Source organism: Dermacentor variabilis, chromosome 7, assembly GCF_050947875.1.
Source record: "Dermacentor variabilis isolate Ectoservices chromosome 7, ASM5094787v1, whole genome shotgun sequence".
NCBI classification, from domain to species: Eukaryota; Metazoa; Arthropoda; class Arachnida; order Ixodida; family Ixodidae; genus Dermacentor; species Dermacentor variabilis.
Genome location: NC_134574.1, coordinates 157761359 through 157777044, shown reverse-complemented (window position 1 = coordinate 157777044; position 15686 = coordinate 157761359). Strand labels below are relative to the sequence as shown.

The 15686-nt window shown below is 48.1% G+C and overlaps 2 protein-coding genes and 1 non-coding gene across 3 annotated transcripts; 1 reads left to right on the top strand and 2 right to left on the bottom strand.

Annotated features, from left to right (window-relative positions):
* Nucleotides 1-1191: 1191 nt before the first annotated feature.
* LOC142587231 (uncharacterized) lies at nucleotides 1192-8036 on the bottom strand. The gene is made up of 5 exons (XM_075698101.1): nucleotides 7887-8036; nucleotides 6878-7056; nucleotides 6077-6196; nucleotides 2714-2839; nucleotides 1192-1423 (listed from the first exon to the last, which is right to left on the bottom strand). Exons 1-5 carry the CDS (start codon nucleotides 8024-8026, stop codon nucleotides 1410-1412), a joined length of 579 nt encoding a protein of 192 aa, XP_075554216.1. The 5' UTR covers nucleotides 8027-8036; the 3' UTR covers nucleotides 1192-1409.
* A 315-nt stretch (nucleotides 8037-8351) lies between these two features.
* On the bottom strand, nucleotides 8352-14929 carry LOC142588914 (kelch-like protein 10). Its single transcript, XM_075700725.1, has 8 exons — nucleotides 14886-14929; nucleotides 14541-14748; nucleotides 13666-13815; nucleotides 12841-13043; nucleotides 11518-11596; nucleotides 10480-10679; nucleotides 8937-9109; nucleotides 8352-8392 (listed from the first exon to the last, which is right to left on the bottom strand). The coding sequence occupies exons 2-8, from the start codon at nucleotides 14703-14705 to the stop codon at nucleotides 8352-8354; spliced, it is 1011 nt and encodes a 336-aa protein (XP_075556840.1). The 5' UTR covers nucleotides 14706-14748; nucleotides 14886-14929.
* Nucleotides 14270-14342, top strand: TRNAT-CGU (transfer RNA threonine (anticodon CGU)). The gene has a single exon. It is a non-coding gene; the product is annotated as a tRNA-Thr (tRNA).
* Nucleotides 14930-15686: the final 757 nt, after the last annotated feature.

Below are 15686 nucleotides of genomic sequence, written 5' to 3'. Positions count from 1 at the left end.
GCTGACCTCGGCCGCCCGCTTGACCTGTCTTATGAAGGACTGTTGTCCCGCCAGGTCTGAGCTGGTTAGCTGTGCCTCCCATTGCTAGACGATAAAACTATCGCGACGGCTTGACGACGATGGAATCACTGCGGCAAAACTACGATGCAACGACGCCGACGCCATGATGACGATGCAGATATTGTATTTGCATGACGAAGACGATGGCACGACAGCGGTGTGAAGACAACGTGATGCGGTTGCTAGATTGATACCGTTGGTATGACTACGACGGCACGATAAGGACGGTGTGACGAAGAGAGTCGCGGAGTGACGTATAGACGGCTAGACTACAGCACGATCACTACGCTAAGGTGATTACAATTGTATGACGTCAATGGTAAGACAATGCTGAAATGACGACAATGAGACGACCACGATGGCACGACGGCGATTCGATGACGACGATTTCATTGCGACGGAATGACGACCATTGGATGACGACACTGGAGTGACGAGGAAGGTTTGACGACGACAGTGTGACGACCGTGTGGTGCTGTTACCAGCGTGATATCATATCTTCCATTTCTGTGTTGCTGTCACCTCCCTTCTGAAGAGTATAGACAGGCGTCGTGCCCCTTCCGGTGGCAGTTGCCAGCCTTCTCCTCGCTTTCCCTTTTCTGTTAATTGTGTATATGTTTTCAAAACTAATAATAATCGATGGTATCATGACGACGCTGCGGTGGTGAACATATTTTTAACGTTTTGGCACACGTTACGTGAGACACATCTGTAGTAAGCCCAGAATAGCACCAGTCACCGGCTGTTTTCTCTACGGAATTTAATTTAGAAACAACAAACGGTGACAAAGCATCCTCACTAACAAATAAAAGCCTCCAAGCGCTTTCTAGCTTTCATAATCCGGGTTTAGCACGTCTGCTCGGTTTAACCCATAGAATTTTTCAAAACTCTATGGTTCAACCTGTCGCCGAGTAAAATGTGCCTACGCCGTCGGCTGATCCCTCTCAGAGGCAGCGAACAGTGGCCACTCTGGTCACGCGGCGAGGTCACGTGATTGAGCCCCTACCCGGTTGGGCTACGCGATTGTCCTCGCTTCGCCTTTTGAATACGGTTTACATAAAACACCGCTCAAGAAAATTCCAGAAGATTTTAAAGAAACGAACGCGCTCTTTGACGATAATTATCGACGATTTCCACCGGAATATTTTATTGATTTTATTTTGGATTTCATTTTATTCTTCTATTTTTTCTGCCAGCTTCCTTCCGCCATTCTAACTTCAAGACGAAGTTGCAAACTCTGCGCTCGCCATTCGCGCATCGGCCTACACGGTGCGCTTTCCTGAAGGCTTGCGGGTCGTCAGGGGGCCATCGCCGTGCTTCGCGCCGCAGCACTTGTGTGTTGTGGAGGCCTATACCCAGGAGGCTACACGGAGAGAAATGAGAGAGCACACGGAAATGGTGTTAAGTAGAGGAAAAGAGAGAAAACAGATACAAAGAACGCAGAGTAAGGAAAATGTGCAGACACCATCGATGATGGTAGGTAGCGCTTATCGTTTCATTGCGCCTATAGAGCAACAGAAAGGTGGATCGGGAATTTTTCATGATGACCTACAATTTTTTATTGACAATTTTGCTCTGATTATAGTGTTTGAGGAGTTACTTAATAACTAATTATGTCATTAGGCCAGATACAAAAAAGGCTGACTTGCTCCAAGTGACGGCAAACAATATTGCTTTGGTTCTGTACAGCTACGTGGCAATCGCATATATTTAAATTTTGGTACAAGTTACGTGGGACACCATGTATATGCGTGGTCGAGAATAAAAAAAAGATGTATGAACTGTGACAGCCTACCTTGTATAACCAAGTTAGAAATAGCAAGAAATGCAGGACATCTGTTTGCCTGAGCTGTGCACACTTGACAACCTCTGAGATTTAAAATTCGTAAAACCCGCTTAGCAAAGATAGGGGTCGGGGGGAAGGGGGGGGGGCGTGTTAAAAGCTCGCTCTGGACGCATGTCCTTTCAATGACATATACGCGCTTTTATAAAAGATTATTTAACTCTCGACGCCGCACAAAAGCGACAACAAACCTTGTGCAGCACATAATGACAAGTAACACTCGTTTTAGATTACAGTAGCCTTTTTTCGCGCCTGCTTCTAACGTTTGTCCGTATAAACTTGCTCTAATGAAGTGCCTCCTGCGGAATTATTTCACCATGAATCGAAAAACTTCCAACGGAGGTGGGCTGGGGGACCGAAAAAATTGGGGAGAGTTGGTAGGTATGGCTACGTATATGCGGGGATGTCCCGACTATCGTGCACGAAGATTTAATCTGAGTATCCCCAAGCGACGGCAAACAACATTGCGTTGATTCCATCCAGCTACCTGGCATTTGCATGTGTTTAAATCTTGGGGTATGATAGTTGGGGCACCCTGTATAATCCTTTCCGCACAATACGCTTCCGAGGCGTTCAATTCTGTGTCTTCGACGCGTATAGGCCGTCGTGCCACCATCGTGCCGCCATCGTGGCGCGCCTGCCCGTCTTCAGCCGCAGTACCACCATATAACTAGGCTCTCGGTTACCTGCTTCCTAAAGCTTCCCAATTAAACCTTACATAATTTTGTCAACCCACGTCGCCGTGTCATTTCGTAGACCACATAATAAGGGTCTACGACGGTGACCATGGCGTAAGTTGAGGACACCTACCAGGGTTGGTGACGTCGTAAACGATGCAGGCGGCGGACGCGCTGCAATTCACGGCGATCTCGGGTGCCGTGTACCACTTCCGGGCGGCGATGTCGTAGCGCTCGACGAACGGCACCGTCTTGTTCCCTGTTCGAGGAAAAGGAAGCGTAGTGTAACCGAGGTTTGACGCGCAAAAAAAAAAAAGGGCCACTTCTATGCACCGTAATTCTTGCCTTTTCCTATTATCTCGGGAACTACAGCTAACTATAGCGTCCCGTGTCCACTCTTGCGCTCGTCGCATCATCTAAACCGGAGACAACTATCATGCGTAACACGCAAAATGGGAACATTGGACGAGCTCCGTTATTACGGCAAAATCAGGCAAGAGCAGAAACAGCACCCCGACAGGCGTCTCACAATGCTGGCGTAAAGAGCAACGCTGCTACTGCCTTTGCCGGCGTCGCAAATCTATGTTGCTCTGCACTCCGTTTCATACATGGTGTGCAACGCTATGGAAGCTACGCAAGAAGTATACGGTCACCAAAATTTATCACTCTGCGCGTTCCGTCTATACTTCACTGCGCGCCAGGAGGCGATTGCTCGCGTGAGCATGCATGTGAGGCTGCCGCGACGGGCTGCAAATAAAAAAAAAAGAAAATTGATCTAAAACAACGCGTAATATCAGTCGTATGAGTACATGCTTTGTTTGTTTCTAAGGGTAAATTCATTTGTTTTCATTCAGAACAGAGCTTATATTAAGAACATTTTCACAAAAGCCGCTCAAAAAGCACCTCTTTCTAACTGCGAACGCAGCCTCCACAGAGTTGCACCTGATGCATGAAACAGAGTGCGTACACTGTAAAATGATTTGCTCCCTTAAAAGTGAAAAAAAGATTGTAAATGTGTCTTTAACTCGCACCCTTAGGGTGTCCGTTGTATAAATCACACCTTAAGGGTATGAGTTATATAGATTTACACCTTTTTTCACTTCTAAGGTGTAAATTATTTTACAGTGCGCTCGATTAAAACACTCGAGGAGAGATCGACGGAAAACCATAATGCATTCGTCAGCGTTTAAGGTAAGGAATAGATAGGCTTCGCTTGACGTCTGCTGTGCTTCCGCTCAGACCAGTGTATGCACCGCGGCGCATGCGCACAGCTGAGCAGCAGGAGCGTGTGCACGTCCATTGCCCATGCCAACACCGGACGGCAGAACGCTGCTCTTTTTCATGTACTTCAGAACCAATCCATGGAGCGGAGCAAGACGCATATAGCGTTTCGCTCGCGTCTCTGGAGATCTTCTGAACCTACGCGCTGGTAACGAGCATGCGTCCGTCGATACCGTGAAAGCACGGCAACGGGGAGGACCAAATCGTGCCCGGAGAACGTGGAGGGCCGGTAAATTGCCTATCGCAATTACGATCTTGGCTTCCTCAATCACATTTTTCACAATGACAACTTCTTGATAGCATTGTCATCCCTCGAAGCAAACTCAACGCCATACTCGTTTCGAAAACACGAACGTTGGACCATTCCCTTTTGCCGTACAAAACATGGTCGACAGATGATGCGTCATGCAGTTCCAAGGTTACTAAATAAATTCATATTTGAACGTTTTTCTCTTGAAACATCTAGTACACAAACTCTAAGAAATCATTTTTTGTAAGCCGCTGTATTCCCTTTGCATTAAAGTCTGACACGAATGACATTTGCATCTCTGTTAACACCTATGCATTGTGTATAAATGAGCATGTACGACGAGTTTATATCCATTGTTCTGAATTTCACTAATAACAATTTTTCTGAATTGTTCCGCTGTATTCCCTTTGCGTTAAAGTGTGATGGAAAGGACATTTTCATCTCTGGGAACACCTATGCATTGTGTATTAATGAGCATGTACGAAGAGTTTATATCGACTGTTCTGAATTTCTTGTATTATATTCTGTTATGTAGTGTGTGTGGATTTTGTACTTTATTTTAAAACTTTTGACCTTGCTGTACGCCATGTAGGGGGGCTCGGGCTTCCTCAAGGGAAAATCGTTCGCTTTTTGCCTGAGCCTACCCACATCATAATGATGTAAATAAAACTGACTTGACTTGACTTGACTCTGGAAAGCAAGCTGCACTCGCGACAGTTAACGTGTAGCGCACTTTTGCCGCCTTGTCCTGCAGCCGTCTGCGGTTTAGTGACCAGTGGGTTACTAAATTGTGGGTGAATGTGCAGCGGATTGTTTAGGAGTGCAGCGTAAGCGTCAGTCGGAAGAACAACAACAGTTGTCGCGGTGAAACGATTTTGAACTCGCTCAATTCGTTCTGCACAGGAAACAGGACAGCGTTCCGCCTTCCGCTGATGGCTTGACCTCAGGGCGAGATGGATCGTAGAGCAGACGAATTTGGTCCGACTCTCAAGTTGGCGCAAGCGACGCTTGACGTTGCGCCATGCCAACGTCCGTGGTTAACACGCGCATATGAACATATTGCCTCTATAAGAGAACAGTTAGTGAGGTTGGCTTTTCTGCACAGTAACTCTTAATGCGGAAAAGCCAGCTGTGGCGAGCTAGCAAGACTGTTCTCGACGTGCGTGCTTGGTGCTATAGTCTCTAAAAACCATCGCGTGGTAAATCAACCGTGCTAACTTTATTTTGTGCATTTTCGCCACTTCATCAGCGCACGAATTTTGGTGGGCCGTGTAGCAATGCGCTTGCTCACAACATTTAACAGAATTTTTTTTTCTTACAGCCGAGTTGTGCATGGCTAGCCGATTCGTCCGTCCGTCTACCTATCGCCTGTACGCCGAAAACTCCTCCGGCTCAACCCCATGCGCATGCGCGAAAAAGAACAGGGAAAGATAGGCGCGCCATTAGTGGCGCCAGTAGTGATGTCGTTGTTCTCCGCCGCAGCCGAATGCGCGCGCAGCAGTTTCTCTCCGGCTTCGAAATGGGCAGGACACGCGTCATACGTACTGCTGAGGAGCAGGCAGCTTTCGATCCGCAACGCCGCGAACATAAACGGGAACGAGCTCGTCGACGCCATGCCGATGCTGCATCCCGGGCACAAGAACAGGCTCACGTAGCCGAGCGCAAGCAGCAACTGCGTACCGAGGATCCGGCAGCCTACCAAGCCGTCGTTTAATGAGCCATCGGGATTAACCCAGTGATAAACACCGGGGCCGCACATTTCAAGTTCACTGGTTAACCATGTGTACGGAGTGTTTGGGCGGTGATTTTTTTCCCGTATATAGAAACTATCGTAGGGACTTCTGAAAGCCCACGTGAGCACATCAGCGAATTTATGTAAGCATCCTCTGGGTTATTGACAAAAAGAAAAAAAGGTTGACAACGCCGCGCGCGATTCGAACAGCTAGGCCCATTGGCCGCTCTTACCACTGAAGCCTCCAATTGTGTAGATGCAGCCTTGAAGTACGACGGCGGCGAAGTTGCTCTTGGCGCGGCGCATGCTGGGTAATTCTGCGTAGCGAACTTTCCTCACATCGAGCTGCTCCACTGAAAATTGTTAACGAAAACAATTGAGAGAATTAGAAAGAATGAGCGCACGTAACGAAATCCGATGTAGCGCACAGGGAGAGTTTCTTTGCGCTTTGGAATACACAGAATTAAAAAAAAAAGAAAAAAAATCTCCCAGATCCCACGTACTGCTCCAGTCGGGGAAAACGAAGCCTTCACGTTCACTCCGATGGTGCACTATGCCGCCTTATTCTCGGTGAGCACTGTGCCTCCAATTTAAAGTCCAACCACAAGGAACAGGTTTCCAATGGATTTTCGATGTTTGCGCCGGCCGGTGTCACGTGACGTCGGACGACGTCGGCGGCCGGCTTTCATACTTTGCCAGCCACTTTGGGCGTTGGCGCTGTGACCTGGCATGGGCGGACTTCGGCGTTGAATGAGCCTCGCTCCCCAGCATCGCACTGTTCTTGACGATACCGGCCTACGACTAAAATCTATCGGAAACGTATTGCTCGCGGTGGGGGCTGCATACTTCACTGTGCCGCCGCAGCCTCATGACGTCATCGCGTGCACCGACCAATCGGCGCCGCTGCGCGCCCTCCCTGCTCACTGTGATGTAATTATGGGCGAACCGAGCGATCTGTCCACGCGTCGTCGTCCGAAGCCGTCGCTATAGTCGCTGTCGCGCACAAAATCGCTCTCGAAGGGTTTGAGCTTTACTTGAGGAAAGTCGCTGAGAACCGTTGTACCCGCCGATGATGTAGAGCGTGCCCTTGTGCGCGACCACCTTGAGGCCACTGCGCGGCGAGGACATGGTCGCCACCCGGGTCCAGACGTCGGTCGATGGGTCGTAGCACTCCACGGTGTCCAGAACCTCTCTGCCCGTGTAGCCGCCCACACTGCGCCAGAGAGAGAGAGAAAGAGAGAGTATAATCGTAATCGCCATTACCACTGTTAGGTACGCGGCAGGCGTGTAGTACTATTTCCGAGGTCTCAAGCGAGCCCTGTCCTGCATGCGTGAGCGCATACGAAGAACGTGGAATACCCACGAAGAAAATGTGGCTTGTGAGCAGCGGTGCGCGATACCCCCCAACTTAAGAACAGTGAAATAAAACAAAAGCGTACCAATCAAAGCAAGACGGGGTACGTTTCAGTTTCAGTGCTTGTTCAGTCTTCTTTCGCGCCACCATTCTTCAGCCGTCCCTGACAAGCATCTGCGCCAGTCTGCCTACTTCTTGATGATGTAAGCGCTCAAATGAAATGAAATGAAATTCGCATTCCCCCATGACTGTCGTGGTGCGTGCCATCTCTTCGCTTTCAAGGCCTGTCACTATATCATCATCATTATCATGCTTATAAGGTCACATCGCAAAGATATTCAGCCTGCCGGAACCGGAGAGGAAATCCACTTAGCCCAAGTGATAGGGTTCAAAGACGATGCGAGCGGGTGCGAAGAGCAACTGACGGTAGTTGGGAGCAGACCTCAATAAGTCGACTACGCGTATATATTAGCCCGCTCTAGATATATTTGTCGTCACCGGCAATCAGAGAAAATACCAATGGCAATCACCACAGTCGTCATAATCATTGGTTAACCACTCGTCGTTGGAATCCATGAAGAGTTTTGAGTCGGAAGACTCAACAGATTCACTGATTCGGTGAATAATGCATGCAAACCTACATTCCTTACAAGCGATTCGGAAATCGATGAATCCGAAAGCGGCCTCACATGTAGATGCGTCCGCATGCCGTCGCGGCGCTGGCGTCGCTTCGGACGTCTTTCATGTCGGCCACCATGAACCACTGATTTTTCTTGACGTCATACCGCTCCACTGTATTGGTGCGCAAGCGGCTGTCGAAACCGCCCATGGCGTAGATGTAGCCCTGCGACAACATGACGCCCCGTTTAAAGAAATGCTGCAGTTTGACAAAAACGCCTGCATGTTTTTCCTCTTCTCTCTCTCTCTCTTGATAAAAACGAATAATGGTATAACCAAAGTAGTTGAATCAAAGCCGTAAATCTGTAGCTGACGCTGACGTAACCAGCGCAAAAGTGGAGACGGGACAATAGTAAGGCAACAAGGAGAAGCGCCGACTTCTAACTGGCGCTGGCGCTTGTCCTTTTCGCCATACTATTGTGCCGTGTCCACTCTTGCGCTGGTTAAATCAGCATGGAATACCAACTAGCCCGGTCTCACACCTTGTAGTTGACGACGAGCACCGTACTCTTTTCCACTATTATGCACAGATAGGCAATATACCAAGTGTTTCTTTTTACGCGAAACTCCTATCTAGGCTCCTGCTGTTCCCGCTGATAAGCTCCGTTGTGAGACCATAAGCAACAAAAATATTTTCAGCTATAATATAATTATTAAACTGTGCAGTTTAATTGAATTAAATCGAATCCGAGGAGTGTCGAAGGGATGTCTGCTTAGCAGAAATCCCAAGACTAGCACCGCATTCAAGATGTGCGACCTTAAAATGTGTTAGCAATAGTAATGTTTCGAGACGACATTGCCTAGAACGCAGAGGCAATATTTAGCAGATTTCTGCGATCGTGAAAGTGGTGCTACTCTGCATTTCAGCTAACCATGCGTACGCTACATTACTACTCCATCCACAAACGGCGCCTATCAGCAAAAGACTCTTAACACCCCCCCCCCCCCCCCCCCGATATTTATACGTATAGTCTAAAGCTACGGCTCACCAAAGCTCTCTAAGGTTACAGTGCTTTGCAGCGCTGGTAAAGTGGCTGCTTGTTGTCGACCATAGTATATACTTGCCTCGAGAGCGGCGACGCTGACGTAGCAGCGCGAGATATTCATGTTCGCCCTGGCGCTCCATTTGGCTAGAGAGACGTCGAAGCAGACGACAGAGTGGTAGCACTCGCGGCCGTTGAAGCCGCCCACGAAGTAGATGCACTGGTCGATCACTGCTACGCCGTGGTACGCCCTGCATGAGGTAGATGTCGTCGCAGAGCCGCGAGTACCTTTTAAATGCGATCATTTCTTTGCGTACCCCGCCCGACAAAGTTTCTAAATATGGCTATATTGCATCGAAGCTTCATAAAGTTATCCACGCTGTAGGTTCTGCACCTAGGTAGTCAACCTCCAATGGCATAATGTGACGAATGCTTTAAACGCGGCGATATGTGCAGCGGCATTTCCTTTCGTATACACTGTAAAATAATTTACACCCTCAAAAATGAATAAAGATGCAAATGGTCTACAAATCGCACCCTTTTTAATTTACACCACTAGGAATGAATGAGAGAGTAAATTATTTTATTTATTATTTATTTCACTTTACGCCACTGGAAACAAAGCTGCATCAACGAAAAAGAAAATGTCTCAAGGCTGCGATGCTGAATCTCTGCTAATGTTCATTACTGCTTCACAATCTTACTTAACAATCTGAATGAAATGGTTTGAGCAGGACCGGTCAGAGGTAGCATCACAGATAACATACTTTTTTCTTTCGTGATGGAAAATCAAATCTAATACCAGATGGAAAGACCGAACGTGTAATCTTGCATAGACTTGACAAATCACCGCTGTTGCCCCTGCCATTTCGGTGCGCGCACTTGTGATTTCCCCGCACTTTTTGCTTGGTTAGACATATGACGCACAAGAGGCTTCAGACAAGGTGATACTAAGTAGCGCAAACACTATGGTTTGGTACAGCAGACGTCAAGTGCTCGTCAAAGCCGTTTCTCATACAACACCAAGCCGCTTGCACTTATTCCCCATTATTTGGATGAATGACTTTATTTCCCATAATAAGAATTCCATGGTGGGGTTCTGGGTAACATGTTGTGCGTAGGCAACTTGACCAACCCTAAAACCCATCAAAGGCACCAAAAGGAAGGCGGGCGCTCACATGTGGGTACACAAGTGGGTCGGCGTCAACTTACAAAAATGCATGTATACGAACGAGAAGTAATACATTTTATTAAATTGAAAAACAAGTAGGCAGTGTGCACAAGGAAATATTAAATTTGTACGCGAGCATTACAGATTAACTAAAGCCCCGTGTTATACCAAAAACTAAAAAGAAGGAAAAAGCCATAACATTGCGCTATATTCAGTAGAGCACAAACTAAAAAGAAAAGTCAAATACAAACATTGACAGGAACTAGCATCTACGTACTATTTATGAGTGTAGATGTCTTTGCGAGTGGCGATTCTTGCTAGCACGTTCCTTCGCCCTGCCAACTGTGCCGGGTCCCCCATTGCCACAACCTGAAGACATTTTCGCCGCCAGAACTATACCTGCGACAATACCTGCGACAGTAAGCATGCGAGAATGAGCTGACACGCTACCTGGGCATGGTGTACTGGTTGCCCATCACGCGCCACCTGGCGGTGTTGCAGTTGTACGTGAGCATGTCGTTGGTGGCGCACCCTGCCCAGCCGCCGAAGAGGAACAGGATGTCCTTGGGCACGCGAGGCGTGAGCCACAACCGTGGGGACAGGTCGACACCGGCAATTTCGCCAACCGCCATGGACCGCTGGGACAGCGTCTGCGTGGAGAAACGTTTTTTTTTTATTTAAGGCAGAAAGTTGCGATAGTTGGTAGCGAGCGTAATAAGGCATGATTACTAGCGTAACGAGACCAGGGACTAAGGTCCGTGTTCTTTCCTTAGTCCCCCGTCTTGCTGCGCTAGTAATCGCGTCTTATTAACGAAACGTTTTAAGCAGGTACTCGGTTAATTAGCAGGCCGTGCGGATCTGGTGGAAAGAAGACGCGGGCTAATTAAAGCAATGTTATAGAGTTACAACTTGTCCGAGTACGCGTTACTCTTCGCGGAAATGCCGTGTTACCGGATCCTTATAGACGTACGCAGCAGCGTTGGCGGCGCCATCGTGTGGAGGAGGGTTTAAACCAGCGACTTAAGACGCGGAGTGACCGCTGGATTCGACCGCACAAAATGGTAGACGTAGTACCTACATGCTGGAACGCGTCATTAATTTCTGGGGACCGAACTAATAGACACACAAATACGTAGGTCGCGATCAACGCGTCACCAACCGCGAGGCCAAAACAATTTTAGACAGCGATTTTTCCGTAGCCGTGTAGCTTTGTGGCTATGGCACTGCGCCGCTGAGCTCCAGGTCCCGGGTTCGAACTCCACTGCGGTGACCGCAGGTGGGGACGGAATGCAAGAATGCTCGGTTACCTGTGCATCGGGTGCACGTTGAAGAATTCCAGGTGGCCAAAAACTAACAGCGGAGTCCCTCACTACTGCCCTTATCATAATGATATTGTGGCTTTGAAACAGATTTATTTTTTTGACAGCAAATGTGTTGATCAGCAACAAAGCAAGCCAGCATCCGCTGTTCACGTAATCAGCAGCTGACCTGGTAAATTGCATTCAGCACCTCCAAGCTGTCTTCGTCACCCCGGACTTGTGGGTGATTGATGACTTTCTCGAAGTCCCTGCAACGAGGCGTGGAAAGAGAAGGGGCCGTGACGCGCGCGAAGCAAAACAGCTCTGGTGACTCCACGTGACACGCTACTGCAACCACAACTTCCGATGCGATTCTATAATGCCTTGCACCTAAAGACGGAGCACGTGACGCACCGAAATATGTCGCTTGCGATTCGAGAACTGGTCCAGGGAGCGCAATGAAATTGAAGGGACTTGTTATGAAAGTAGTCTTGATTGTCGGGGCCTTCCTGCAGTAACATATGCAAGGTCCATTCAATAGATCTATTTCTAGAAGAGAATGGAACCTATAGTGCCAGCTATAGAAGCATGTTTTACAATAAAGCGGGTTAATTTTCTCCTGCTGGCTTGCACAAGCACTATTCCTAAATCTCGGCAGGTAAATACCATTGCAGATAGGCCTATGCAATACAATAAACCTCAACATCGAAATCCCTCCGTCGTGATAACCATACGTGCCAACCCGTGACCTTTAAATTTCTTCAAATTTCCACGAAACAACACCTAAAAGGCGCAGCAAAGAAGGTAGGGGCGGAGGGCCATCAGGCACACATATTTTTTTAAACCTCGCCCGGAACGCAAGCTTTTTCAGGGTTACATACGTACTTTATTTCCGCGGATTTACGTTTACATGCAGCACAAAAGCAGCAACATACTTGGCATAGCAAACACTGACAAGCAAAACATCGCAGCTACATTGCTATTGTCGATTTTGATCGCCTGCTTCAGGAACTTGTCTATATTTATTATAGCTCGAAGCAAGTACAGCACTTTTGTCCTTTCAGCAACAAAAGACTTCCAACGGAACGTTCTGAGGTCGACTAGCGAAACTTTCCCGCGAGCGGCATTTCTTGCAAAACTTGGCACAATATTTGTCAAATCTTAGGTCAAGCCTAAATTTGTAAACATCATGAAAAAAAAAAACGTCACGCAGAAATTCCCCTGGGGGTTTAAGTAGGCAAACATTGTATCACTTGCTCATCTACATGCAACCCGTTGTCATTATCGATGTTATCAAACTTGCTACGACAGCTGTAAACGACAGCTCTGCGGCGACAGGAACTGCTGAACGAGTGGGAAATGTTCCTTATATCTGAACACATAAAGAACATGCTGCTATAGTGTACTATGCGACTGAGTACGTGTTTTCTCTGGGGGTCAAGAATACAATGCTGCCACAGCGCGGATGAAAGGATCTATAGAAGCGTGGATGACGTTGAGAAGGCACGCTCACGTGACGGAACCACGTGCGAAGCGCACGAGCGGCAGTAACTTGGCGAGGTAGCTCTTTCTTTTGTCCATGTCGGCGGAGATCCACTTCAGGATGGCGTTGAACGTGTACACCACCTCGCTGGTACTGTAGAGGCGGTCGTCTTTCAAGATGGTACGCAGCTCCTCTGGTGTCAGAGCCTGGAACTGGGCGCTGTTCTTCCACACCTGCGCAACGAACAGACCCCCTCCAATACTTACAAAGAAAGATGCCGGAATACTTCCGGTTCCGCCCTTTGATATCATCACCAATAACCGCTACATTAGGAGTATAGGAGAGTTTCGCTGTTGTTTTTTTAAATGGGTTTTTACGTGCTAAGGCCACGATCTGATTGTGAGGCACGCCGTAGTGGGGAACACCCGAACTTTGAACGACCTGGGGTTCTTTAACGTGCGCCTACATCTAAGTAACGGGTGTCTTTCGCATTTCGCCCCATCGAAATTCGGCCGCCGTGGCCGGGATTCGATCCCGCGACCTCGTGCTTAGCAGCCAAAGACTATATTCACTAAGCAACCACGGCGGGTTAGGAGAGTTTCGTAGAAAAGTTGCTACAGGGAGCTAGCATTGTGGTCGTTGAGCAACCTTAGATACGATGTGCAGCACGTGAATTTTTTCTCTTTGTGTGTTTATGTATTCGAGACGTTCTTATGGCTTGAATTTTTTAAGCAACCGTTTTTTTTTCCTGTTGTAATGCGTGAAGGCAAGACGTTTCTGCGCGCATACGAAATGTCAATGTTTGCATTTATATTGCGGCATTTCGTTGAAGACGATCCATTTCAACGTTCGTACCTCGTCGAAATTGCGAAGCAGATGCCGAAAAGCTTCTTCGGCGAGGTTTTCGTATCCGCAGCGGGAGGCCAGGTTGTAAGTGTCCAAGCAGCTCTCCGGTTCGAGATTCTGACTGAGGGTGTTCAGGCAGTGATTCTTAATCCGGAGTATCTGCGCCGTAAAGTGTGAAGACGCCGTTGAGCTTCGTATGACTGCACACCGATAGACGCGCTCTTCCTTTGTGTACTTTCGAATTGAATCGATTGGTCTTTGAGAGGTTCAACGTCCCGAAGCAAAACTAAGGCCTTTTTGAGCCGGCGTAGTTGAGGGCTTCGGATGTTCCTTTATTAACGTGCAGCCAGATCGATCTACGCAAGTGGTCGTGGGTTTGGCTCCTAGCCGCCGCATCCGGGATTCCTAGCAGCCGACAGCTAACACCCTCGAGGGATATTAAAGATCGGCAGTTCCATCCGAAGGCGAAGCATTGAAAGCGATAGTAAGAGAGAGAGAGAGAGAGAGAGAGAGAGAGAGAGAGAGAGAGAGTGCGGAGGCGCTGGCTAACACTCCCAGGGTTAGTTCTAGCAGTAAAACATAAATATCCCATGAAGTGGATGGGGAAAACGGCGCCGCGGTAGCTCAGCTGGTAAGAGCATCGCACGCGTAATGCGAAGGCGTGGGTTCGTATCCCACCTGCGGCCAGTTGTTTTCTTTTCATTCACTTTCATTTTCATCAATTTATAATTTCTTTAATACAATTAGTAAGTACAAGTAATCTCCCTTTGTTGTCCTTGGTGTCTTTCTTGGCCCTTTACGAAATGGTTAATAAAAATCGGGCCCCTTGGTTCCATTTCTTCTCGTAATTTAATAACACGAAGTCTCCGCTGCCCACGACTGACCTTCAGCTTCTCGGCGAGCTCGAGCACCTTGGCGACATTGTGCAGGCCGATGCTCTGGTGCAGCGGAACGCGGTAGGCGAAGTCGACGAGCACCTGGATCATGTCGCTGTCCAGGTCTTCCACTGTGACCCGGATGGGCGGGGCCCACTCCTGGTCGGGACCCATGCCTCTCTCGGCGAGAGTGAAGAGCTCGCAGCAGCCAGAATACCTGTACATGAACACAGCGACAGCATGGTGCTTCAGCATTGCGTAACGACGATTAACAAAGCGCAGTCCTTGCAGCTCCTTTTTCTTTCCTGCAGAAGTGGTTTATGGCTAAACATGCGTGTCATTAATTTTACGTACCTTCCTCAATATGGATGGATTGTACGCTGCAAGCACCACGGGAATTAACTTATTTTTTTTTTGCGCGTGCCACGTGACTTCGGCTCGCCCTGATCTTGCATTTCGTCGTCGTCAAGATAACGGTTATCTGCCATCAGTACGTGAGAGAGTTTTTCGGCTAAATTTGAAAAAGTCGAAAAAAAAAAACGCTGGATCACTTTGAGGGGAATGACCCAGTACAAGATCTGCTATTTGCTTAGGAGAGGATTGCCGATGTGAAAGTTTGAGTAAGAAGCAAAACCGGCTACATTAATGCGTCTGCGAATTTGCTTTGATTCACGCCGTACAGGTATCGCACTACAAATCAAGGGAAGATTTTCGCTTCAGAAGAATTTTTAGCTGGGCGATTTGGCATTGCATTCTTCAGGCAAGCATAGCGAAAAAGTGATTTATGACGTAGATTGCAGCACTGTGCCTGTCTTCCTTGCCTTCGTATCAAATCTTTTATTTTGGGCTGTCTACCTGGAGATCTCTACGTTGGTTTCTGCGAAAGGGAGGACGCTGAAGAAAATGATATAGCGCAAGAAGACAAGTACAAAGAGACGTCTGCTAGACATGCGCCAGACCTACCTAGGAAATTTTTTGCAACCAATGTCTCAGCCTCTAGCCATATGCTTCCGTGCGTTTGCGTGAACTCGATTCTATTGAGTCGGCTGGCGTGGCCGTTCCACATCAAAGTGAGTTGGGCGAGCGAGAAAGGGCCTGCGAGAGTACAAAGTGAGGCCACATGCTAGCTTAATTTGCTTACAAACAATCGACGCG

Bases quoted from the DNA above. Each gene is read 5' to 3' on its own strand.
- LOC142588914 (XM_075700725.1), bottom strand. From the start codon at position 14,705: ATGGGTCCCGACCAGGAGTGGGCCCCGCCCATCCGGGTCACAGTGGAA. The intron at 13,816-14,540 runs GTCAGTCGTGGG...TTTACGGCGCAG, and splicing joins AGCTCGCCGAGAAGCTGAAG to ATACTCCGGATTAAGAATCA. The intron at 13,044-13,665 runs GTACGAACGTTG...TTCGTTGCGCAG, and splicing joins TGCTTCGCAATTTCGACGAG to GTGTGGAAGAACAGCGCCCA.
- LOC142587231 (XM_075698101.1), bottom strand. From the start codon at position 8,026: ATGGGCGGTTTCGACAGCCGCTTGCGCACCAATACAGTGGAGCGGTAT. The intron at 7,057-7,886 runs GTGAGGCCGCTT...TCTCTGGCGCAG, and splicing joins GCATGCGGACGCATCTACAT to TGTGGGCGGCTACACGGGCA. The intron at 6,197-6,877 runs GTAAAGCTCAAA...AACAATTTTCAG, and splicing joins TTCTCAGCGACTTTCCTCAA to TGGAGCAGCTCGATGTGAGG.